Here is a 25,956-nt window from a genome sequence, read left to right as displayed (position 1 = left end):
GAGAAAGGAGGTCTCCAGAGGCCCGGCCCCCAGACCAGCCCACCTCGCCTTTGCATAGTACCATCCCCTCTCCCTGCACGCCTTACTCTCCTCTCCCCAAAAGCCAAGACCCAAGAGGTGATGTGGCTGGCTCAAGGTTACACTCAAGGTCATCTAACCTGGTCTGGCTCTCTCCCTCCTCCTCCTCCAGCCCCTCCCCAGCACCCCCTTCCTGCTCTCCTCTGGTAGGGGGCTACCGCCCCAGGAGAAGCCAGCTCAAAAGCGTTGGGAAGTCAAACGCCCGTTTGATTCTGCCTGGGGCCTCAATTGCTATTCCTGCCACAGACTGTAATTAGAAGGCCCTTTCAAATATTTATACCGCAGACGCGCGTATTTATCCGACCGGGAGAGGACTCCGATTTGATGAGATCTGTCAACAGCTCATCCCTGAGCCGGGAATTGCCTTGCGACTGACAGAAAACAGGACAATTACCCGCCGTGCTCCCGGGCGGTTCCCCAGGGACACTGCCTTGTCGCCGATCACAGCGGGGGGGGGGGGCGGGGAACAGCAGGGAAAGCGCTCAAGGATGTGAATCGGAAGGAAACTCTACAGGTCCGTAAAGAACCTACACCATCAGTGAGAGGAGGGGAGGGGGCTGGACTCAGGCGGTGTGCCTCATAATCTCAGAACCTCACTTTCCCCACCTGGAAAATGGGGCTAATTGTGGAGAGGAGGAAGAGAATTATTTACTTGGAATGCTGCGGGTCACAGGAGGGTGCCCAGTCAGAAATGAGCTTCATAGCCCTCCCCTCCCCTCCCTGGACCTCTCAGTTTCTCCATCTGCAAAATGATAAAGTTAGACTCTGAGCACTTGCTCCCTTTAAGAGCTTTTTGGGTTCACCTGTTGTCATTGTTGGTGTTGTTGGGTGTACACAGTAACTCCATGTGTAGAACTGTCCCATAGGGTTTTCTTGACTGTCTATCTGTATGGGAACAAATCGCCAGGTCTTTTTCCACGTGAGATTTAAGGTGGGTTGAAATGCCAACCTTCTGGTTAGCGTCTAATTATCTAATAGAAGAAGGCCCACTTTGCAGATGAGGAAAACAAGTAGGAGGCCTAGCCCCTCTCCCCACTCCAAGGGACAGCAGAGACACCCCTGATTTCAGTGTGTTCTCTCCCTTCCAAACCATCCACCCCCCACACTGAGCTGGAAGCCTGTGCTAACAGCAAGTCCCCTTATAGGGAAAGAAGAAAGATCTGCCCCCAATTGCCCAGTTGCCCCCTTTTCTGTCCTCATCCCCCAAACCTCTTGACGTGTCATTGCCTCCCCCCACACACACACACCCCACACACACAGCTACAGCTGCCCACAAGGGCCCAGAACAGTCCCTCTCTTCTGTCCTCTCTCCCGTGCCCCCCTCCCCAAGTCACAAAGAGACAGATGCTGAAGCCATAAACCAGGCTCAGATACCATCTCTTCCACTGGCCAGCTGCCCCCACTCCCACCTCCCCATCACGCAATTAGTCCCCGGGGAAGACGGGTGGGTGGGCAGAGAGGAGCCCTCTTGGGGGAGGGGAAGCCAGATCTCTTTCCCTTCCCCAGCACCGTCGATGTCAATTTCATCAATGTCAACGGGAGCCAGTGACCTCTCCGACAATTTTCACACTCCCAGATCTCTCCTGGGCAATGTAGCGGACAGATGCTGGTTCAATTTCAACCTTCAATAGCGGTCAATTTCACCCTCTCCAATGATCAATTTCTCCTTTTCTGGCGGTCAAGTCCAGCCCCCTATTTCCTGGCCAATTTTTCCCTCCTTTCCCTCTGCCCCTTCTTCTTCGTTGGTCCCCCCCCCGCCCCCCCCTCGCCAATCCTCACCCCCGCCCTTCTAGTTCTCCTGAGCATGTCAACTCTTGTCCTTGTCCATCTCCCACGCTCTTCGCTCTTTCTGCCACCCTCGGTTCTCCGGGTCAGCATCCAGCTGCCACGGCCTCGGCCCAGCGACTCCCGCCCCCGCGTCCCCCCTTTCTTGGGCGAACAGCGGATCCTCGCCCTCCTCAGAGCAGCTGAAGGTCTCAGTCACCTCCGAGGGGTGAGCGGAGGGGGGGGGCGGGAGGAGGAGGCGAGGGACGCCGCGGAGGGAGAGGCGGGGGAGCTTTGACGTCGCTGCCCCAGAAGCGGCCCGCAGGGGCTCCGGCGTCCTTCTGCGTGCCCCCTCCCCAAAGTCCCACCTCCCGGCCGTGCGCCGGCGGTGGCGGCGGCGACAGGGAAAGTGTCTCCGAAAGCGTGAAGGGGGATTGGAGGAGGGTTTTATTTCCCTTTGTGCCGGATCGAGGCGGCCCCGGGCCGGGGGCGGCAGGATTGTGGCTCCCCGCCACCCGGATCACAGAGGAGCTCCACAAAGACCACACCGCGCGGGGGTTGCACTCCCCGCCGCCCAACTTTGCGCGCAGCGCCCGCGCCCCAAGACAATCCTCCTGCCGCACTGAGGATCTAGGCGTCCCGTTAGCCCGGCGAAGGGTCAGGGTTGGGGGGGGCGCTGCTTCCTGGAAGGGATCCCAGAGGTGCCCACAGGCACGGGGAACCCAGCCGCGCGCGCAGGTACCGCACTGCCCGCGGCAACTCCGCGCGCATCGGTAGGCAGATGTCGCTTGCCTTGACCGGATGACCCCGCGCTCGGCGTTCGTGGCCCTGAGGGGCACTGTCTTCCCCCGCCGTCCTTTCTGAACCAGGCTAAGGTGGTTTTCATTCCTCCTTCCTGCCTGCTCTGCCCCTCGTCTTTCCTCTCTCCCTCTGTGCCCTCTTCTTTCTCCCTTATCCGTGCTGAGCCCAGCCTAGGGGCGCACCTGATCTCCCTCGTTTTTTCTTCCCCCTTCTTTCTAGCGTTCTCCTCCTCCCTTCTGGGGCACTCTGCCAAGAAAGGGGGCCCAGGAAGCGGGGATGCGTTTCTCCCTCTGACAGTGGCCAGGTGTGGGGAGGACACGCGTCCCAATGGCCAAGTGGCTGCGGGATTACCTGAGCTTCGGCGGTCGGCGGCCCCCTCCGCAGCCGCCCACCCCCGACTACTCGGAGAGTGACATCCTGAGAGCCTACCGCGCGCAGAAGAATCTAGACTTCGAGGACCCCTATGAGGACGCCGACAGCCGCCTGGAGCCGGACCCCGCCGACCCCGGGGATCCCAAGGGCCTCGGAGACACCAAGTACGACTCTCCCAAGCGCCGGCTCATCAAGGTGGAGGCAGCGGAGATGGCCAAGGTCAAGGCCTTGCTGGGCAGTCCCGGGGAGGAGGTGCGTGACTGAAGGGGGTTGGCCCTGGGAGATTGGGTGTTGAGCCTCCGACTGGGTCCCTAGAATTTTGGGGAGCTTGTTTAGTGTGGGACCCCTGCTCAATGCTGGGCACCAGCGTGAAGCATCTCAGTTCCCACCTGCTCCCTGGAATTTTCTATTCTCTTTCCTTTCAATGTTAGGTCCTGCTTGCCCCTGTCCTCTCTACTTGTCCCTGATTTGTCCCCTTAGTGAGCTTAGTCTTCCCACCCTCTTCTTCCCCTTTCTCTATAAGCAGCTGGCAGATTCTTCCTAAAAAAAAGATCTAATTAATCTCCTACTGGGCACTTTAAGATCCTCACCATTCATTACCACTGCATTGGCTCCCTGGGCGGGTACAAACAGTAAACTGCTCAACTATTAGGCAAAAGGTTGGGGATTGGTACCCACCCAGATGTACAGCGGAAGAAAAGCTTGGCAATCTGCTTCCAAAAGGCCATAGCCTTGAAAATCCTATGGAGCAGTTCTACTCTGAACACACAGGTTGTCTGGGAGTTCAAATGAACTTCATAGCAACTGTCAACACTCCTTGACCTTCTAGTTACTGTCATTTCCAGATTTACAGAGGTGGAAACTGAGGTCTACAGAAGAGAGGCAGGCCATCCAAAGTCACACAGTTCTAGCTCATTAGGATTTGAACCCAGAGCTGACCCCAATGCCCACAATTTTCTTCAACACTTTTCCTTGAGGGTCAAATTGGCTCCAAACCCTCAGCAGAAATAGGATCCAGAGAAGGCTACAAGAAGCTGGGGGGCAGAGGTTTGATTCCAAATCAACACACCTTAAGTTCTATCTCCATCCATCTGTGCCCACAGAGGCTTACGTGTTAGGATGCTGAACAGTTCTCAGTGGGGCTTCCAGACAAAGATGAACTAGGAAGAAAGACCTTGCAATCCACTTCCAAATAGTAGCCAAGGAAACATGATCTGCAATTGATCAAGGGGAAGGGACAGGTCTGGGCAGCCTTTCATTCTGTTGTGCATGGTTTTGCCGTAAGTCCGAAGTCCGACTGACTTGACAAAAGCTAAGAATGGCAACAATGATATCTATGCCGGGTAGTGGTTAAGAGCAGGAAGACTAGGAGGAGAGGAGACAAGGACTCCAAGGAACAAGACAGTCTGTGATTAAATCCTGCCTTTATTACTTACAAACTGTGTGATCCTGGACAAGTCACCTAACCTATCTGGGCCTTCATCCTCTAATCTATGTACTAACTGAGCAATGTCATTAAAAGTAAATTCGTGTAAAGACTATAGAACAGTGGGGATAGGCACCTGATAGACAAGAGCTGTTTAATTTTGGAAAGAGGGAGGCAGGTGTCTGTGTTAAGGAGAATGGAATGGAAGAAAGTAGGGGAAGCTGGTATCTGTCTGTAAGCACTTGTGGGAGGCAGAGAAGACCCCCTGCTGTTATGAGGCACCATCAAGTTGTTTTCAATTCACAGTAACCTCATATGATAGTAGACCTGTCCTCATAAGATTTTCTTGTCTGTAATCTTCACAGGACCAGATTCCTAGATCTTTCTCCTATAGAACCGCTGGGTAGGTTTGAACCACCAACCTTTTGGTTAGCAACTGACTGCTTAACCATTGCTTAGAAAAGCATTCCCTATCCCCACCAAAATGAGCTAATGGTAGGAGATGGGCCAGATGGCCCAGAGAGATAAGGTAAATTGAGTAGCATCATCCAGCAGGGGTGTCAGAGTTGGGTCTAGCCCCCTGAGCTCTTGCCCCCTCCTCTCCTCTCTCTCCCCAGCTGGAAGCTGACCCTGAGTATTCAGACCCCTTTGATGTCCAGCCTCATCTACCACCCCCAGATGATGGTTACATGGAGCCCTTTGATGCCCAACGAGTTATAAGTGGTGAGCAGACAGGGGCTGAAGGGAGGCAAAGGGTCCCAGATGGGAGTAGAGGCTAACCAGTGTCCTTGGCCCCTCAGAACTGCCCAGCAGGGGGGTGCAGCTGTATGACACGCCCTATGAGGAGCATGACCAAGAGCCAGGGGATGAGCCCCCTTCCAAGGTACAGAAGCCTAGACAGAGCCGTCTGCCCCAAGAAGACGAGCGGCCAGCTGATGAGTATGACCAACCTTGGGAATGGAAGAAAGACCACATATCCAGGGCATTTGCAGGTGCTACTCTGACCCAGACCCTGACCTCTGAATGCCCCTAGCCCGTCACTTCCTGATTTCTTCAGTTCCAACTACACAATAAAGCCTTGATGGGCTTCTAATTCTCACTTAAGTGTGAGTGGCTGACTGGCAGTCATTAAATTCCTCTTGCCCAGAGAACAGCTTTTAGAGTAGAATGGAAGTCTTCATTCTGCCCAATAGAGTGCAGGATAGGAATATGGATTTGGTGTCAGACTAGAACTGGGTTTGTGAAGCTTGGTAAGATCTTGAGTTTCAGCCTCCTTATCTGTAAAATGGGGATTGTTATAAATTGTTATAGTACCTACTGAGCAGGGTGCTGGTAAATGAAGTGGCAATAAGTACTCAGTTATTCGGAACTGAGGTAGACCATAGAGGGACAGTAGTTGTTAGTAGAATTAGGATCCACTTCCTAGTGGAGTTGGGTGAACTTGGGTAAGTCTCTGGATGTTCATTTCCTCCTCCATAAAAAGCAGTAACAGTAAAGTCAGCTCTAAGACATAAAATAACTGCCCTGAAAGAGTTGTGCCAAATTGACTTTGTTCTAGGAATTCAGTGGATGGTTTTGTATTTCTATTGCTTGGCCAGAGTTGAGGCAGAATCTGGGAAATGAACTCAGGAGACCGGGACCCTAATTAAAAGTTTCTAACTCACCCCCCTACCCCCAGTCACTGATCTCTCATTTGTTGCTCATATGGTGGCCCCCAGAATTCTTCCATCTCAAACTCTCACTGCCATCAAATCTATTCCAACTCAGAGAGCTCAAGTATAGGGTTTCCAAGGCTGTAAATCTTTCCGGGGAGCAGAAAACCTCGTCTCCCTTCCGCGCCTCTCCACAAGCTGAGCGGGCTGATGGATTTGAACTGACGACGACCCCTTGGTTAGCAGTCCTACAACACCCTGATTTATAAGTGGCTACACCCTTTTTTTTTTTTAATGAGCAATTAGTTGTCCTTTTGTCAATTCTACCCACTTTACTCCCCTTTCCTTGCCTTAAACCCAGCCCTCCCTTTTTCTGTTCTCTGATAGGCTAATCCCAAGCTAAGACCGCCTTCTGACTGAAATTCCATTGGCTCGCCCCAACTCCGCCCTACAAGGAGGTTGGATTTAACCTTTTCCTCTTCAATTCTCCCGTCTAGTGCAGTTTGACAGTCCTGAATGGGAAAGGGCCCAGGGTTTGGCCAAGGAGCTCCGGAGACCCCCGCCCAGGAGCCCCCAGCCTGCAGAGCGTGTGGATCCGGCTCTGCCCCTGGAGAAACAACCGTGAGTGAGGAAACAGAGCGTGGAAGGGCCCCGTTGAACCCCTCCCAGTCCCGTAGAAAATGTAAACTATTCAGGCAAAAGTCTTGGTTTTTTTTTTGCTCCTCGCTGAGAACTTCGATCCATTCATTCCTTTCATTCATTTCTTCAACTAATCTTCATTGGGTGCCAACGCTTACTATGTGACAGGACCAAAAGGCAAAATCTCTCATTGGTATCAGGTTCTGGGTTCAAATTCTTGTATAACTCAGAAGTGATCAGGTTTAGAAGCCAGCTTACACTGGTATGCCTTCCTGAACATAACAAAAGCCCTGTTTCTAAGCAGGATTATATCCACAGGTATGTTGTGTTCCTTCATGTCATGTCGATTTCGACTCATGACTCATGACTCCTTATGACAGAGCAGAATTTCTCCATAGGTTTTCTAGGCTGTCAACTTTATGGAAGCAGATCACCAAGGCTTTCTCCCAAGGTGCCTCAAACCTCAGACCTCCCGACCTCCTGGTGGTTAACAGCCAAGTGCTTAACCAGGGCTCCTCCCCAGGTGTGCAGGGGTTAGGATCCCAACATATATTTTGGGGGACCCATCTTAGTCCATGACAGGGGAATCTTGTAACTTGAGAGCAAAGAGACAAATCATTTTGACCCTGGAAGAAGTAAGAATGAGGAGGCAGAGGGTCCCAACTTTGGGCTGGGGTGGGGGACACAGGCTGGGAGGTCTGAGTCTCTATGTGTCCTTAAAAGGCTGGGAACTTCTTGAGGGACTGACCCTCTATGTCCCCCACGTCAACCTTGTGGGCACCTGAGTGTGCTTATCAGGGCTCTGAGAGAGAAAGATCAGGCTGTCTGCTCCCACAAAGACTGACAGATTCGGAATCTCTAGGGAGTCCATCTGGAGACCTGGTGTGGCGCGGTGGGTTAATGTACCAGACTGCAAAGCTGTTTGAACTGAAAGGTTGGTGGTCAAGCTCACCAGCTGCTTGGAAACCCTATACAGGGTTGCTATGGGTCGGAACCGACTCAACGACACTTCACAACAACAACAACAACAACAAAGGAGCCCTTCTACTCTGTCCTGCATGGTTTCTATGAGTTGGAATGGACTTGAGGGCAGTGGATTTGGGGGAGGTTAGGCACGCCATGGACTCCTGGTATGTAGCACTGTGGATCAGCCCTGGACGTGAACCACAGGGTCGGCAGTTCAAACCCATCAAGTGCTCCTCAGAAAACCCTATACAGGGTTGCTATGAGTCTAAGCTGACTGGATGGCACTTACCAGCAACCAATGGGTATGCCTCAGTTAGGTGCTCCTTGGTCTTTAACACCCCGAACACATGAATGAGCTCCCTGTCACTGGGTGTATACAAGAAAAACATTCAGTGAACAATGGCATAAATTGGTAGGATGTGTGATGTGTATATAGCCAAATCCCTGAGATCAATATGCAAGTGATTGGACTTGGGGAGTTGGGGGGCAAGGGGCAGGGATCCTTGGGGACCCCCGCAGAGGCCAGCTGTGAAGATCAAGGTCAGGTGTAGTATAGAACTGGATGTAACAACTTCATGTTCATCTGGGCTCAAGTCTGCTTGAGAAACACCAGGGACTTTTTCCTCATCTGTGTGCACAGGAACTCGGGTCCTGGCACCCACCCAATATGTTTGAGAGCAATTTGAATGGGGAGGGGGTCGCGTTTCCTGAGCCATCTGTCCCCACCCTCTAGGTGGTTTCATGGCCCCCTGAACCGGGCGGACGCTGAGAATCTGCTGTCTCTTTGCAAGGAAGGTAGCTACCTCGTGCGCCTCAGCGAGACCAGTCCCCAAGACTGCTCCCTGTCCCTCAGGTGAGACCTCAGTGTCTGAATGAACAAAAGATCACCGGACACCTGGGAGCAGAGGGCAGGGACTTCATTGTCAATGGGCGGGGCTTTACTGGAAGAGTAGGTGGAGATTCTGAGACCAGTGGGCGGGCTTCCAGGCATTTGGTTCCTGTGGAGATTTTTAAGCCAGTGGGTGGTGCTTCCAGGCCACTGGGAGGAATTTCCTGTGAGGCACTGTTAGGGCTTCCACTGGTAATGAGCTCCCTGTCACTGGAGGTATGCGAGACGATAGAGTGAAAGCCATACAGGAGACTCAGGCCTTGGATAAGATGGGAAGAAACAAAGTGTCCAAGATTCCTTTGGACCTTCTCAGCCCAAAAACTGAAGTATATGTATTTATCTCTGCCTGAGACCACAGTTTTAGACTGACCCTGTAGACATTTGAGTTTGAGACCCCCACTTTTAAGTATGTCTGATTATGCAACTCTCCTACAATTCTACAATTCCTGAGAGAAGATGGAAAGAGGACTTTAGGGCCAGGTTCAAATCCTGATTCAGCCACTTTCCAGCTGTATAGCCTTAACTAAGTGATTCAATCTCTCTGGGCCTTACTTTCCTCATCTCTAGATTGAGGCTAGGACTAACCTCAATTTCATGGTGGTGCTCAGAAAATTAAATGAATAAATATATGAAAAGGTTGGGATTAGTTTCTGGAAAACAGTGAGTGCTTAATTAATGATTGATGATTCCCTGGGTCTGGGTCGTATGGTCCACAAGCATGGAGAGAAAGATGGAGTTGATTGTGGGGAGCTCATGGGGTAGCAGACAAGGTCAGGGGATTTGGAGAGAAAGTGGGATGAATTTAAGGAGAGTTTGTTACTGATGTTAGGTGCATTCGAGTCGGTTCTGACTCACAGTGACTCAATGCATAAGAGAATGAAACTCTGCTCGATCTTCCGCCATCCTGGTCATCCTCACAATTGTTAATATGTTTGAGCCCATGCTTGTAACTACTGTATCAATCCATCTCATTGAAGGTCTTCCTCTTTGTCACTGACCCTCCCCCTTACCAAAGGAGCTCTGATAGCGTAGTGGTTAAAAATCAGGCTACTAACCTCAGGGTCAGCAGTTCAAAACTACCAGTTGTTCTGTGGGAGAAAGATGAGGCTTTCTGCTCCTGTAAAGATTTACAGCCTCAGAAACCCTATACAGGGTCGCTATGAGTCGGAACCAACTCCACGGCACATAACCACCACCACCACTTTACCAAACATGATGTCTTTCTTCAAGGATTGAGCCCTCCAGAAGAGGGCTCAATTGGCCACTGGGATTGTTTCCTTCACTGCATAAACACTTACTGAGCACCAACTGTATCCCAGGTCCTGTTGTAGCCACTTCGACTCTGACTGTGCCCGATATGTGGCTGCTAGTAGCTGCCGCTAAATTCATTGCGGCCTCATGGTGACCCCATATACAGGGGACCAGGTCATTGTGATCAATAAGGTTTTGTTTTTTTAACATTTTATTAATAGTTAGGAGCCCTGGTGGCATGGTAGGATAAGCACTGGGCTGCTAACCACAAGGTCAGCTGTTCAAACCTACCAGCCACTCCTCTGGAAAAAGATGAGGCTTTCTGCTCCCATAAAGATTTATAGCCTCAGAAACCCCACACAGGGTCAGGGTCGCTCTGACAAAGACAGTGAGTTTGAATGAGTTGTTTTTTTTTAAATTATAGTTTGGTGAAAGTTACAATTCCCTGGATGTTGTTTTGTTTCCATTATAGTTTGGTGAAAGTTACAATCCCCTCAATGTAACAACACTTTTCCTTCCCTCTCTCTGGGTTCCCAGTTTCATTCACCCATCTTTTCTGCCCCTTCCTGCCTTCTGAGCTTTGTTTCCGGTCTAAACGCTGCCTTTGGGGTCCCATATGATTGGTTGTTCTGAGAAACATGTTACTCACGGTATTATAGTTCACCTTTAGGCCCATCTGTTTGGCTGAAAGGTAAAGGTTCATTCAGTTCAAGCCTTGAAAGGTGTCTAAAGGGTACCACCAGTGTCTCTTAAACCAGTAAATCTGGGCTTTTTAATGATTTTGAATCTTATTTTGCAATTTTCTTCCAGTCTGTCCAGGACCTTTTGTTGTGATCCTGATCAGAGTGGTTGATAGTAGTAGCTGGATATCAGCCAAAAATGAAATGAGTGAAACTGGGAACCCAGGGAGAGGGGAAGAAAAGTGGTGTTACATTGAGGATATCATAACTTTCACCAAACTATAATTGAAACAAAACAACATGGGGGGAGGGGATTGTAACTTTCACCAAAATATCATTGGCTGATCTTCAGACTGGATTGTTGTTTTGTTGTGAAGTGCATTTGAGTCAGTTCCAACCCATAGCGACCGTGTATAGGGTTTCCAAGGAGCAGCTGGTGAGCTTGAACTGCCAACCTTACAGTTCAAGATTACCAGGCCTTTTTTCTTAGTTTGTAAACTCCGCTGAAGCTTGTTTAATATCCTAGCAACAAAACACCCCATGGACAGATGGGAAGTGACGACACATGAGGTACACTGGCTGGGAATCCAACCCGGGTCTTACAATCGTTTGTGCTTGCTATTATCCTAGCGTAGTGGCTACGAATTGAGCTGCTAACCTCAAGGTCGGCAGTTCGAAACTACCAGCGGTTCCATGGGAGAAAGATGAGGTGTTCTGCTCCCATAAAGATTTACAGCCTCGAAAACCCTGTGCAGGGTCGCTATGAGTCCGAACCGACTCCAGGGTACTTAACAACAACAAATCCTAAAGAATTGGAACCCACCCAGTGACTGCAGAAAAAAAAAGCCTAGCAATTTGCTTCCCTGAAGATTGTCGTTAAGTGCCATCGAGTCGGTTCGGACTCATAGCGACTCTGTATAGGGTTTCTGAGGAGTGGCTGGTGAGTTTGAACCACTGACCTTGCGGTCCAGTGATTAGCTATTCTACTCTGACACAGAAAGGATTGCCCCCGATCAGCTGCTGCCCCCCCCCCCATTTCAGACAGGAATAAAGAATAAGACTAAAATGAAACACCAGGAATCAGGAAGACCATGGCTGGGGAGAGAGGGGAGGCTCTGGGAAGGCCTCTCTCAGGAGGTGACACTTGAGCTGAGCCAGGAGCACAGTGAGGACCAGTGTCTAGGGATGGGAAGTACCAGTAGAGGTTTTCCTTGGGGGTGGGTTTCCTCCTAACACGTCCCTGGGTTTAGGGTGAGTTCAGCAAATGCCCGGCAACATGGCGGATGGGGCTTCAGAAGGAAAGGGACACTGGTGAGGGAAAGGCCTTCAGAGCAGCTGTCTGATTTATCTGCATCACACAGAGGAGCCGCTCCTCCCTCATCCTGCACTCCCACTGGGACAAGCCTGCCAGCAGGAGTTAACCAACCACTTGGCACTTGTCTTAATTCTCTAGTGCGGCTGTCAGAAGGACCACACGTGGGGGCTTTAACACACAGAGGTCTGAATTCAGTGCACCAGCTCTAGGGAAGTTGCTCTCTCTGCTGGCTCTGGGCAAGGCTCTGGCCTCTTTTAGCTGCTGGGTCTTGGTTTCCTGGTGATTTCTATGTGCCTACATCTTCCTCCGTCCCTGTTTCCTAGCTTCTGTTTCAAATCTGCTCCTTTTCTGTCACAAAAGTGATTGGCTCCCTGGATAGGATCTCATTAACATAACAAAGAGCTCCCTTCCCAAATGAGATGACCTCCAAGCAGATTGTTAGGTGCCAGCCTCCATTTTAATCCATAGCGACCTCATGTGTCAGAGTAGAACTGTTCCAAAGGCTTTTCAAGACTGTGACCTTTTGGAAGCTGATCACCATGCCTTTCTTCCGAGGTGCCTCTGAGCGGATTTGAACTGCCAACCCTTAGGCTAGTTGTTGAGTGCTTAACTCTCTGTGCCACTCAAGGACTCCTTCCACAGGAATTGTTAAGTGCCACTGAGTTGATTCTGACTCATAACAACCCTGCATAGGGTTTCCAAGGAGCAGCTGGTGGGTTTGAACCATTGACCTTGTGGTTCCTGGTCCAGTGCTGATCCTATAAGTACCACACCAGGAATCCATCCACATGTATAAGGGTTAGGATTTACTACACATATTTTGGAGGGACAAGGAGGTCTGGTGTTGCAATAGTTAACAGTTGGCTGCTAACCAAAAGGTTGGAGGTTTGAAGCCACTCAGTAAAAGTGCCTACCCTATAGCACCAAACCAGGACTCCAGTGACCTTATAGGACAGGGGAAAGCTGCGCCTTAGCATTTCTGGGACTGTAAATGTTTACAAAAGTGCATAGCCTCGTCTTTCTCCCACGGATTGGTTGCTGGTTTCCAACAGTCAACCTTCAGGTTAGTGGTCCAGAGCTCACCCCAGTGCACCACCAGACCTCCATAAAGATGACCCCATTGACAGCAAGTCAATCCTGACTCAGCGATCCTGTAGAGGGTCTTCGAGGCTGTAATCTTTACAACAGTCTCAAAAGACCATCTCACCTTTCTCCCGCAGAGGGGATGGAGGGTTTGAACCACCCACCTTGTGGTAAGCAGTCCAGCGCTACTCCTAAAGGGCCACCAGGCCACCTTCTGTAAAGATGATAGCCTGAAAGACCTATGGGACCGTTCTAGTCCATCAGAGTTGGGATTAGATTCCACAGGTCTCAACAACAACGTCTTTGTGGGGGAGGGATATGCACGCACAACTCAGTCCATAACAGATTCTAATCACCGTCTGCCTACCAGAGACACTGGCCCCTGGGCACTTTGGGACTAGAACAATTTGGGGTGCATGAGGGGTCCCCCTCTGACCTCTGTATGATCTCCCCAGGAGCAGCCAGGGTTTCCTGCATCTGAAGTTTGCTCGGACCCGGGAGAACCAGGTGGTACTGGGTCAGCACAGTGGCCCCTTCCCTAGTGTGCCTGAGCTGGTCCTCCACTATAGCTCCCGCCCACTGCCCGTGCAGGGCGCTGAACACCTGGCCCTGCTCTACCCGGTCACCATGCAGACCCCCTGACCGGAACCTGCTGGCTGATGAACAGAGGTATCTGCTGGAAGGAGGGACTGGGACAGGCAGATGCATGGACTGATTTCCCCACCCCAGGGCTGTCTTCTATCAGGGCTCTGGGGGCCCAGAATCTTGCCTGGAAGCTGTCCCTTGTCTTGGAAAATAAAGAAGTGATTGTCTTTTTTGTGTCTTTGCTGGGCAACAGGGAAGGAGGATCCCAGACCCACCTGTGAATCTGCAGCCCTCTGTAACCTTGTCATAGAAGTGGGTGACCAACTGGGTACTGGGAAGATGACAGGGGACTGAGACCCTTGGAGAGGCAACGACTGTCCTCCTTCAAAACCAAACCAAAACTCATGACCATGGAATTGATTTCTACTCACGGAGACTCTCTAGGGTAGAGTGTAAGTGCCCCAAAGGGTTTCAAGGCTGCTGATATTTATGGAAGGAGACAGCCTCATCTTTCTCCTGCAGCGCGGCTGGTGGGTTCGAACCAACAACCTTTTGGTTGGCAGTTGAGCACCTAATAACTGCACTTCTAAAGGCTTCCTGACTGCTGGATTTGGGGGTGGAGGGTCTGGGGTCACACATGGGGAGAAGTCAGCTCAAGGAGTCAAAAAACCTGAAGGCAGAGGACATCCTAGCAACTGCAAAGATGGAGAAACTCTGGGGCAGGGGAGACTCTCAGCCAGCCCTGCCCCCACCCCCCCAGCCTCCCATCAGACCAAAGCTGCAAAGGGACATCTGTCCCCATGGAAACAACAGAGGGGGGAGGGGAGCAGGGCCCAGCTGGTGTCACTATAAAGTGACCACTGGAGGGGGTAGTACTAGTCCCCTAGGAAGGCTGGGGACACTGCCACCCAGCTCCTTTTGAAACAGGGCCTCTCCAGCCATTTGGGGGGGGCTCCAGGTCCCCAGATGACCACTCTTATCTCTGTGTGGCTGTTGTTAGCTACTAGCTGCTAACAATAAGGTCATGAACAGGACAGACATTAACCACAAACTACACAATCCCGTAAGGATTTACACCCTCGGAAACCCTGTACAGGGTCGCTCTGGGTCGGAACCGACTCGACGGCACTTAACAACAACAACAACAACACAATCGCTCAAGTGCTAACCCCAAAGTTGGTGGTTCAAACCTACCCTGTGACTCCTCATATGATCTCTCCTATGAAGACAACAGCCTGAAACCCTTTAGGGCAGTTCTACTCTGTCACATGGGGTTGCTATGTATCAGAATCAATTTAATAGTACCCAACAACAATTTTAATCTGTGTTGAAGCATCACAAAGGAGAACAACAGGTAAGCAGACCAGGAGGGTCCACTTACTCTGAAATCCAGGAGGGCTGCCTGGAGGAGAAGGCTGAGCTGGCAGAGGTGTTCCCTGCATCTGCCATTCCCCTGCCACCCAGACTTATATTGCTGAGTTTGTCTCTAAGTCTACATGAGCCTAACATTGCTCCCTGGCTTAGCCTTGTCTTAAGCAATGTTGCTGGCTGCCCTCAACTCATAATGAGTGACTCTGTCCACAATGGAGCAAAACACTTCCTGGTTCTTTGCCACCCCCATAATTAGTCTGGGATTGGATTGCCATGATAGATAGGGTTTTCATGGGCTTTTTAAAAAAAATGTTTTATTGGGAATTATGTGATAGTTTACATGGGAGAATATTAGTTTTACATTCATCCTATAGTATATAATTTCATTGCTATGGTTACAATCCCTTCCATGCATCATCAACCAACCAAAGGATATACACTGCAAGCCTTCCCGCCCCACCTCATCAGCACACAGCCTCTCTCCCTCTCTGTGTCTAAAGTCCCCAGCTGCTCCATCTCTCCATGTCATTGTCTCTGCCTCCATCTCAGGCATCACTGCTTCTCTGGGTACGGTCCTGCTCTCCGCTCTTCTCTGTTGATGGTCCTAGGGACCTCCGCTTCTAGACTGCAAAGTTAATCACTCCCCTCCTTGCTAAAAAACGTCTGCCTTTACATTTCCAACCCTCACAAGCAGTCCTGATAACAATTATTCACTATTGTATCACAAGAGATCCATCCGCATTTCATTTCATCAGCCCCGCCTAGTCAGATTTGTATACTACTCAGTGGAGATTCTACCTTCCTTCATGCCCTATGCATCTAGCTTCCCTCTTGAAAGCTTGTAACCCAGTCACTTCTTGCCTTTGTTGTTGTTGTTAAGTGCCGTCGAGTCGGTTCCGACCCATAGCGACCCTGTACAGGGTTTCCGAGGGTGTAAATCCTTACGGGAGTAGAAAGCTTTTGTAGCCCCCCCATTTTGTGTAGCCAATGTCCAAATTGCCCATTCCTGTCTACTCTGTGTATGGAGGGGGTGGGAATGATCCTTGCTCTAAGGATTTGTTCTTCATGGGCAATTTTTTAAATGTAGGTTTCCAGGCCTTTATCTCTAGTCTCTTGGAGTCTGGACGCTCTCCTGAGACTTGCTCAGGATCACAGCAACTCTTGAGTCTCCAGGGACAGATGTGGAGGCTGTGAATGAGCTGAAGGGGTCAGAATTTAACCTGGGTCTTCTCCCATGGACTGCCAGAAGAACAAATTAATCTGTGTTAGAATGAATGCCCCCTTAGAAGCCAAGATGGCAAGACTTCATCTTTCAGACTTCTGACATATGATCAGTAGACCGGTCCTCGGAGAAGGACATCATACTTGGTAAAATAGTTGTTTGTTGTTGTTGTTAAGTACCCTGGAGTCAGTTCCAACTCAGTGACCCTGCACAGGGTTTCCAAAGCTGTAAATCTTTATGGGAACAGAAAGCCTCATCTTTCTCCCGTGGAATGGCTGGTAGTTTCGAACTGCCGACCTTGAGGTTAGCAGCCCTATTCATAACCACTACGCTACCAGAGCAACTTTGATAAAGTACAGGGACAGCAAAAAAGAGGGAGACCCCCAACCAGATGGCCTGGTATAATCACAGCAGCAATGGGCTCGAGTGTAGCAGAAAACTGTGCCGATGGTGGAGGACCAGGCAGTGTTTTGATTGTTGTATATAGGGTCACTGTGGATTGGAGCAATTCAAAGGCACCTAACAACACAATAACTCTTGCATGGAGGACAAGAAAATTATACCCCTGAACTACCAAATCTCTACGAATTCTAGCTGTGCTTTTGTCACCAGACTATTATTTTGAGGGGACATCTTCATGTAGGTGAGTGGGGACTCACCTAGGTCCTGGTTCTCGGGGACTAAGACCTCTTCTCTCAATCTAGGGGTCAATGACTGCTCAAAGGCATCTTGGCTGGGAGAAGCCTTCATCTTAGAGATGGGGTGGCTGGGTCTTGGGATTTTGCAAGCTTTGGGGGACCCATGCAGCTGGGGTAAAGAGGCTGAATAGAAGCTCTCCTCTTTCTGACCCAACTTGGGTGGGTTCAGCACATTCCTTTCCCCAGGACTGTTCTCAGTCTTCTTTGGGGTCCCTCGGTGCTGATATAATAGGACGTTACTGTAGAGAGGATTTCCTAGGCGGGGGAAAATGACACAGAATATAAGAGGCAGTTACTCAAGAGCGCTTGTCTGATCTACCTCTGGAGAGTTTGTCTGTTTCTGAAAAACATGGGTGCAAAGGACAACCTTCTCCATCCACCTCCTCTTTCCCGGGTCCTGCAGTCCACCCCCTCACCCCCTTCCAAGGGTTGGTATCCAAGCCAGCTGGGGAATCCATTCCAAGTCAAGTGGCTGCAGTTCCCCTTTTCTCCACGAGGGGGCGGAGTCACCAATGGATGGGGGCTTCCGCAGTTCATGGGCCCTTACCTGACTCCCTGTACCGGTTGCGACGGCAGCGCCAGTATCCAGCCCCCAGCGCGCTAAGAACCACCGCCAGGACCCCCACCACCAACAGCATTAAGAACCCTGTAGAGACAGTGGGCGTTCTGAAAAGGGTCGCGTGAGTAAGGGCGGGGCTGGGAGAGGAACAGGAAGACGTGGCTTACCTGAGAAGCCGGAATCAGGGGTCTCTGGAGGGCCATCTGCAGAGAAGAAATCCTGGTCTTGGGTGGTGTCCGTCTTGGGGGGTCCCACCTCCTGCACCCTCCAATGTCAGAACCTGCCCTTCCCCGTGTGATCCCTCAGAACCTTTGCTATGCTGTGATTTAGGGCAGATGTTCTCTCTAAGCCTCAGTTTCCTCTTCTGGAAAATGGGGATAATTGTCCCTACCTTGCTGGGTTAAAGTGAAATAACTGCCAATTTATCATAACCCCATCAGCCTTATCACTCAGTAGCTTCATCATTCCTGTTGTCTTGGCTGTCTAGTGTAGCTATACCCAGAACATCATAAATGGGTGATTTTAACAATCAGAATTCTATTTCCTCACAATTGGGAGGTGAGAAGTCCAAATTCGGGGCACCAACCCTAGGGAAGGCGTTCTCATGTGTGGGTTCTGGGGCAAGGTCCTTGTCTCATTAGAATTTCTACTCCTGGAAAATCTTCAGGTAGATAGCATCTCCCCCAATCCCAAATTCCCCCTCCTACCCTAGTCTCTGTTCTTCTCAGTTGTTTGTTCTTTTATATAGCAAAATATATGACTTAGCACATCCCTACATTAATCCCATCTCATTAATATAATTGTTGTTGTTAGGTGCCATCAAGTCAGTACTGACCCTCAGTGACCTTATGCACAGCAGAATGAAACACTGCCCATTCCTGGGCCAACCTCACTACTGTTGCCACGCTTGAGTCTATCGATGCTGCCACTTGGCCAATCCATCTCGTTGGAGGTCTTCCTCTTTTTCTCTGACCCTCCACCTTACCAAACATGATATCCTTCTCCAGCGACTGGTCCCTCCTGACAGTATGTATGAAGTATGAGAGACGAAGTTTGGCCATCTTGGCCTCCAAGGAGTACTCTGGCTGCACTTCTTCCAAAATGCATCTATTGGTTCTTTTGGCAGCCCATGGCACTTTCAATATTCTCCTCCAACACCATAACTCAAAGGCATCAGTTCTTCTACGGTGTTCCTTATTCACTGTCCAGCTTTTGCATGCAAATGAGGTTATTGAAAATACCATGGCTTGGGTCAGGCGCACCTTAGTCCTCAAGCGAATATCTTTGCTCTTCAACACTTTAAAATAAAAAGGTCTTGTGCAGCAGATTTGCCTAATGCAATACGTCATTTGATTTCTTGACTGCTACTTCGTGAATGTTGATAGTTGATCCAAGAAGAATGAAGTCCTTGACAACTTCAATCTTTTCTCCGTTGATAAGAATGTTGTCTATTGGTCCAGTGGTGAGGATTTTTGTTTTCTTGACATTGAGATATAATCAAAGGTTGTGCTCTTTGATCTTCATCAGTAAATGTTTCAAGTCCTCTTCACTTTCAGCAAGCAAGGTTGTATCTTCTGCATATCGCAGGTTGTTAATGAGTCTTCCTCCAATCCTGATGCCACGTTTTTCTTCATATAACCCAGTTTTGGGGATTATTTGTTCAGCATACAGGTTGAGTAACTTTGTCGCACACTTTCTTAATTTTAAAACATTCAATATTCCCATGTTCTGTTCCAGTAATATAATTAGGATCCCAAATAGAATCCTAACCACAGATACGTTGTTGTTTTTAACTTCTGACTCATAGCGACCCTGTATAGGGCTTTCAAGGAACAGCTGGTAAGTTTGAACTACTGGCCTTGTGGTTCAAACAGACTTTTTGGTCCAGAGCTTATTCATTAAACCCTTCATGCTTTTCTCCACATTGAGCCCCAACCTCCACACCATAAGCCCCACCACCCCATAAGTTCCAACCCCAACCTCCTCACTCTCACTCTTGTCACGCGCTCCCTTGTCCCCATCCTAGACTGCATGTTTCTGGTCTGTACCAAGTACATTTTACAGTCAGGGAAAGAGGGGCTCACAGAGCCTAAGTCACTTTTCTGGGATTACACAGCCTGCTGGTAGCAGGGCCCAGCCTCAAACCAAGACCTGTCTAACCTCAGCCTTCCTTTCCCTCCCTGTTTCAGAGGTGGGGGCAGACAGGACCTTACTTGTTTCCAAAAACAATCGCCTCCACAACCCACACACTTGATAGTTGTGAAATCATCCACATTCTGGAAAGACCTAGTCCTCACTTTGGACTATCTCTTTATCTGACAATTTACATTCACAACAATAGCAAAAAAAAAATCTATCTCTCCTACCAGTTGGTGCCTTAACAAGGTACACCTGAAAGTAATGCCACGGAACAAGGTGAGAACGATGTAGGCTTTGCCAGTTAGGTTTACGGGTCACCATACCCAGGTCACGATTCTCAGTGGATTGGCAGTGATGTAATGATGTAGCATCCTCCAGTTTTACACAGAGCCCATTTTTGAATAAGGACCTGGTCTCTGGGATCTCAGTAAATCAGGACAGGGTGTAATAATAATTGCTAACATTTATTGAGGGTTTGTTGTTGTTGTGAAGTGCCATTGATTTGGTTCTGACCCACAGCGACCCTGTAAAGGGTCTGATTCGGTTCTGGCCCCCAGAGATGCTGTATAGGGCTTCCGAGGAGCTTGAACCGCCGACCTTGCAGTTCAAACGACTTTGCAGTCTGGCGCATTAACCCATAGGACCACACCAGGATCCATTTCCAAGGCACCCCTGCAGCACATTGGTGAAGAACCTGGCTGCGAACCAAAAGGTCAGCAGTTCAAACTCACCAGCAACTAGCTCTGAGGGAGAAAGGTGTGGTAGTCTCTTCCTGTGAAGATTTCGAGCCTTGGGAATCCTTGGGGGGAGGGGGGCAGTTCTACTCTGCTCTGTTCGGCCCTATGGGTTGGAATCAACTTTGACAGCAGTGGATTAGATGTGATTTTGGTACTAAATCTCAGGCTCTAAATGCTTTAGATAGAATCACTTTTTACATACCCAACCCAGAAAGGAAGGAGCTCTGGTAGCGTAGTGGTTACGAATCGGGCTGCGAAGCTTAAGGTCAGCAGTTCAAAACTACCAGCTGTTCTGCAGGACAAAGATGAGGCTTTCTGCTCCTGTGAAGATTTACAGCCTTGGAAACCCTGTACCAGGTCACTATAAGTCAGAACCAACTCCACGGCACACAACAACAACAACAACAACAACCCAGAAAGAAGATCTCTGTTATGTTTCTTGACAGCTGAGGAAACAGAGAGGTCAAGCCAGCTGCCCAAGGCCACACAGCACATGAATGGCATGAACCCCAGCCAGAGGCTCCATCTGCTATGTCTAAGATGAGGTGCAGTGCCCCCAAACCCTTCATTTTGCAGATTCTGAGGTTGGCTGTCGCTTCCTGAGTCTCTGAGCCACTTGCGTGTGTGTGTATGTGGGGGGTGGGGGAGCCAGCTGTGCAGAGCTGGACCAGAGCCTGCTTGCTCACTGCCAACACACAACTTGATGACGCTCTGCCCCGCCTCTGCTAATTGGTAATTGGCCCCCTCAACTCTCTAGGGGTTGGGGTGGGCAAGGCAGCCATAACAGCCCCTCTGGAGGCAGGCACGGTTCGCTGCCAGTGGGCGGGGTCTTGCCAGCTGGGCATCTATCCCCTGAGGCTGGAGAGAGGGGGAAGGGAAGGGGTCAGGTGCTCTATTCTGCCAAATGGAGGTTGGACATGTACCCAAAGCAGGCATGAGCAACACAGGGCAGAAGCCGTGTTTGGAACAGTTTGGATTTCCAGCCCCCACAGGGGTTTGGTCCAGAGCACCTGCAGGACTTCTGTGAGGATGGCTTGTATGTGACAGTGGATGGGTTTTGGCCCTCTCTGAACCTCAGTTTTCTTTTCTATAAATTGAGGCAGCTAGATTAGCTGATCGGAAAAGTCCCTTCTGACTTGGAAAGTTCACTTCTTTCCAGAATCTAGGATTCTAGAATTCGCTGCACTTACATACTTTGGGATTATAAGATTTTAAGTCTCTTTCAAGGAGCCCAGGTGGTGCTGTGGTTTAAGCAGGCATTGGGCTTCTAACTTCAAGGCTGATGTTTTAAACCCACCAGCAGCTCTGAGGGAGAAAGATGAGGCTGTTTACTCCTGTAAAGATGGACAGTTTGGAAACCCTATGAGTTGGAATAGACTTGCCGGCAGTGGTAGTGGTAAATCTATTTCAAGAGTGTGGGAGGCTAAGATTCTAAAAGGAGTATATGATTCTTAGGGTTGGGTGTCAACTTGGCTGGGCCTGGGTTCTCGGTGGTTTGGCTGTTAAGAGGTGCTAATCCCCCAGATGAGATCTAATATAATGATGTGATTTGATGTGATCCATCCTGATCTGATGTATTTCTCCTCTGTGTGGTAAATCCTCATTTCTGTGATATTAACAAGGCTGGATATAATCTACAGGATTAAGTTATATTTTGAGTCCATCCCTTTTGAGATATAAAAGAGATTAAACAAGCAAGTTGAGCTCAGAGGGACCTATGACTACCAAGAAAGAAGAACCAGAAGTAGGGGGGGGGTCCTTTGGACTTGGGGTCCCTGCATTGTGAAGCTCCTAGGTCCAGGGGAAGACTGATGCCAAGACACGTGGACATCTCCTAGGAATGTTGGGCCTTCAGATGCCGAAAGGAAACAAGGACCTTTCCCCAGAGCTGGCAGAGAGAGAGAGCCCTCCCTTAAAACCCGTGTTCTGACTATGAACTTCTACCTCCGAAACGGTGAGAGAATCAACTCCTGTTTGTTAAAGCCAACCCCCTCGTGATAGTTCACCCATAACAGTACTGACGAACTAAGCCAAGGCCGTTCTTTAAGTCAGTGCACCCCAACTTTTCCACCAAAAACCCCCCATATGTTGAAGTCCTATCATTCCCTCACCCCATGCCTGGAATGTGACCCTATTTGGAAATAGGATCTTTGCAGATGGCAGCAGTTACACGAGTCCACATGGGTGTCGTTGGAGTGGGTGGGTGGGTCCTGATCCAACATTACTGGTGTCTTTATAAGAAGAGACAGACAGACAGACACAAAGGGAAGACAGCCAGGTAAAGGTGGAGGCGAGATTGGAACGATGCAGCCAGAAGTAGAGGAATGTCAGGAAGAGCATGAAACCACGGGAAGCGAGAAGAAGGCAAGGAAGACTCCGCCCCTAGAGCCTTCAGAGAAAGGCTGATCAGAACGACATCCTGAATTTGAATTTGGAGCCAGCAGAACTGTGAGGTGATGCATGTCTGTTGTTTTTAAACCAACCAGTTTGTGGTACCTTGCATGGCAGTCTCAGGAAATGGATGCACCCTCCAAGGAGACTTTCTTTCTTTCTCCTTAATTGCTCCCCTTGAAATGTTAATATTATAGATACTCATTCCCACCACACCTCTGTCAGTTCGTCACATTGTGTTGGCTACGTGTTGCTCTGATGCTGGGAGTTTTGCTATTGGTATTTGAAATACCAGCAGGATCACCCATGGTGGACAAATTTCATCTGAGCTTCCAGACAAAGAAGGAGAGGTGACTATTTCCAAATGTTTAGCCACTGAAAACCTTATGAATGGCGTAGTGGGTACGAATCGGGCTGCGAACCTTAAGGTCAGCGGTTCGAAACTACCAGCTGCTCCGCGGGAGAAAGATGAGACTTTCTACTCCCGTAAAGATTTACACCCTCAGAAACCCTGTACAGGGTCGCTATGGGTCGGAACCGACTCGAAGGCACTTAACAACAACAACTGCCAGATAGCACCAGAATATTGAATCCTGAAACATGATGAAAAACACCACAGTATTGTCAGATACAGTAACAGAAGATGAGCCTCTCAGGTTGGAAGACACTCAAAATATGACTGGCGGAGAAACTGTCTTCAAAGCAAAGTTGGCTTTGATGATGTGAATGGAGTAAAGCTTTTGAGACCTTCATTTGCTGATGGGATACAATTCAAAATGAGGAGATACAGTTGTAAATATGCATTAATTATCAGAACATGGAATGTATGAAGTATGAATCTAGGAAAATTGGAAGTTGTCAAAAATGCAATGTAATGTACAAAGATTGAGGCATCAGTGAGCTGAAATGGGTTAGTACTGGCCATTTTGAATCTGACAATCACATGGCTCATTCTGCTGGGAATGACAAATTGAAGAGGAATGGTGTCACCACATTCATTATTAAAAAGAACATATAAGGCTGTCTGTGATAGGATAATAACTATATGACTACAAGGAAGACCAGTTAATACCCCAATTATTCAAATTTAGGTACCAAGCACTAAAACCAGTGATGAGGAAAGATTCAGAAAGCATCAAAAGAAGATGGAAGGAATTCATAGAGTCACTGTACCAAGAAGAAATGGTTGATGTCCAACTATTTCAAGAGAGCATATGATCAAGAACCAATGATACTCAAGGAAGTCCAAGATGCATTGAAGGCATTGGCAAAGAACAAGGCTCCAGGAATTGATGGATTACAAATTGAAATCTTTCAACAATCTGATGCAGCACTGGAGGCACTCACTCATCTATGCCAAGAAATTTGGAAGACAGTTACCTGGCCAACTGATTGGGAGAGATCCATTTTTGTGCCCATTTCAAAGAGACGTGACCCAACAGAATGTAGAAATCATCGGACAATATAATTAATGTCACACGTAAGTAAAGTGTTGCTAAAAATAATACAGAAATGGCTGCAACAGTACACTGAGGGATATCATTGCTAATGACAGATGGATCTTGACTTCATTTTGCTCAGATCAACCATGAAAACAGCAGTCAAGAAATCAAACAATATATTGCATTAGGCAAATCTGCTGCACAAGACCTCTTTAAAACGTTCAAGAGCAAAGATGCCAGTTTGAGGACTAAGGTGCGCCTACCGAAACCATGGTATTTTTAGTAGCCTCATATGCATGTGAAAGTTGGACAGTGAATAAGGCCGACTTATTCTTATTCATTTATATATTTGAGTTATGGTGTTGGAGAAGAATATTAAAAGCACTATGGAATTCCAGAAGAACAAATAAATCTGTGTTGGAAGTACAGCCAGAATGCAATTTGTTATTGTTATTAAGTGCCATGGAGTCAGTTCTGATTCATAGCGACTCTGTATTGGGTTTCTGAGGAGCAGCTGGTGAGTTTGAACCACTGACAAACCGACCTTGAGGTCGAGTGCTTATCCCATGATGCCACATCAAGATTCCAGAATGCCCCTTGTTGTTAAGTGCCGTCGAGTTGGTTCCGACTCATAGCAACCCTATATAGTGTTTCTAAGGAGTGATTGGTGAGCTTGAACTGCCGACCTTGTGGTTCAAACCAACCTTGCAGTCCAGCGCAGTAACCCACAGAGCCACTCCAGGACTTTAGAAACCATTAAAAAAAGGAAGAAGAAGAAGAAGCCAGAAAAAAAGTAAAAACAAAATTCAAAGCCAAAAATGTAAAGACCACACTTACTGTCCGGAAAGAGACAGGAGGAACCTCAAGAATATGGCCCTGAGAAACTCTTAAAGCTGAAGACACACCGCCACAGACTGTCTTCCTGCCCAATACGTGACAGTTGTGTGCCATAGATTTAGTTAGTTCTGACTCATAGTGACCTGGTGTAAGATTTCTGAGGCTGTAAATCTTTACAGAATCAGAAAGCCTCATCTTTTTCACTCAGAGTGGCCGGGGGATTCAAACAGCTGACTTTGCGGTTAGCAGCCCAACTCATAACCCACTATGTTGCCAGGGTTCCTTCCCGCACATTACTAAATGGGACGGTAAGACAAACAATGGGAAGACTGTGCTCGTACCTTCAACCACCAGCAGTTCAGTGCCTTTGCCCTTGTCCTCCAATAGCTCCGGGATCTCCACAGTTGCACAGCACACGTAGTTCCCGCTGTCGTTGATGCTCACCTGGGCAAGTCTCAGGGTGAGCTCTCCAGACACCACCCACCAGAAGAGCTGTCCCCGGGGCCCGCAGACATCCAGACTGAGACTGTCATTCGTGACTTGTGACTGGCACAAGACTTTGCCATCCTTGGTCCACTCGACTCGGAGTCGCTCCCAGGCCTGGACATGGGCCACCTGGCAGGTCAGGGTGGCCTGGCTGCCCAGCTTTACCCATAGTGACACGGGTCTCTGATTCACGTTCAGACTTGTGGTTGCTTGTAGAACTGGGGGACAGGAGAGATGAGAGGTGGTGAATGTGTCTTGCTTAATGATACTGCAGGGATAAGCCCATAAGGGTTGCCACCTTGATGGCTGTGTGATCTTGGATAGGTCACTCCTGTCTGAGGCTCGGTGACTGCATCTGTAAAATGGGTCTAACTTGCTCAGCTCTTATGAAGTTTTAGACATGGGTCCTATGACAGGTCTGGTTCTAGGCCGTGCAGATGCAGCTTAGCCAGGCCTTGTGCCGGACATCATGGACACAGAGGTGATGAAGATGAATGAAATTCCCTGTTTCTATAAGATCAAAAAAGGAGCTCTGGTAGTGTAGTGGTTACGAATCAGGCTGCGAACCGCAAG

The 25,956-nt window shown here is 49.1% G+C and overlaps 2 protein-coding genes across 2 annotated transcripts in view; one reads left to right on the top strand and one right to left on the bottom strand.

Annotated features, from left to right (window-relative positions):
• The first annotated feature begins 2,970 nt into the window (after positions 1-2,970).
• Positions 2,971-13,558, top strand: SHD (Src homology 2 domain containing transforming protein D). The gene is made up of 6 exons (XM_006868931.1): positions 2,971-3,267; positions 5,059-5,164; positions 5,242-5,433; positions 6,591-6,714; positions 8,432-8,551; positions 13,372-13,558. The coding sequence occupies exons 1-6, from the start codon at positions 2,971-2,973 to the stop codon at positions 13,556-13,558; spliced, it is 1,026 nt and encodes a 341-aa protein (XP_006868993.1).
• A 2,419-nt stretch (positions 13,559-15,977) lies between these two features.
• TMIGD2 (transmembrane and immunoglobulin domain containing 2) overlaps positions 15,978-25,956 on the bottom strand; it is a 16,597-nt gene continuing 6,618 nt past the window's right edge. Inside the window, exons 2-6 of the mRNA XM_006869035.1 lie at positions 25,239-25,601; positions 17,519-17,554; positions 17,340-17,438; positions 16,754-17,047; positions 15,978-16,060 (exon numbers count right to left, since the gene is read on the bottom strand). Coding sequence (XP_006869097.1) covers positions 15,978-16,060; positions 16,754-17,047; positions 17,340-17,438; positions 17,519-17,554; positions 25,239-25,601 — 875 coding nt within the window. The remainder of the gene's footprint in view (positions 16,061-16,753; positions 17,048-17,339; positions 17,439-17,518; positions 17,555-25,238; positions 25,602-25,956) is intronic.

This window comes from Chrysochloris asiatica, unplaced genomic scaffold, assembly GCF_000296735.1.
Source record: "Chrysochloris asiatica unplaced genomic scaffold, ChrAsi1.0 scaffold00125, whole genome shotgun sequence".
Taxonomy (NCBI): Eukaryota; Metazoa; Chordata; class Mammalia; order Afrosoricida; family Chrysochloridae; genus Chrysochloris; species Chrysochloris asiatica.
This window is presented reverse-complemented; position numbering and strand designations above follow the sequence as displayed.

Coding starts and splice junctions, on each gene's coding strand:
- SHD (XM_006868931.1), top strand. CDS start 2,971: ATGGCCAAGTGGCTGCGGGATTACCTGAGCTTCGGCGGTCGGCGGCCC. Junction 5,165..5,241: donor TGCCCAACGAGTTATAAGTG/GTGAGCAGACAG, acceptor TTGGCCCCTCAG/AACTGCCCAGCAGGGGGGTG. Junction 6,715..8,431: donor CTGCCCCTGGAGAAACAACC/GTGAGTGAGGAA, acceptor CCCACCCTCTAG/GTGGTTTCATGGCCCCCTGA.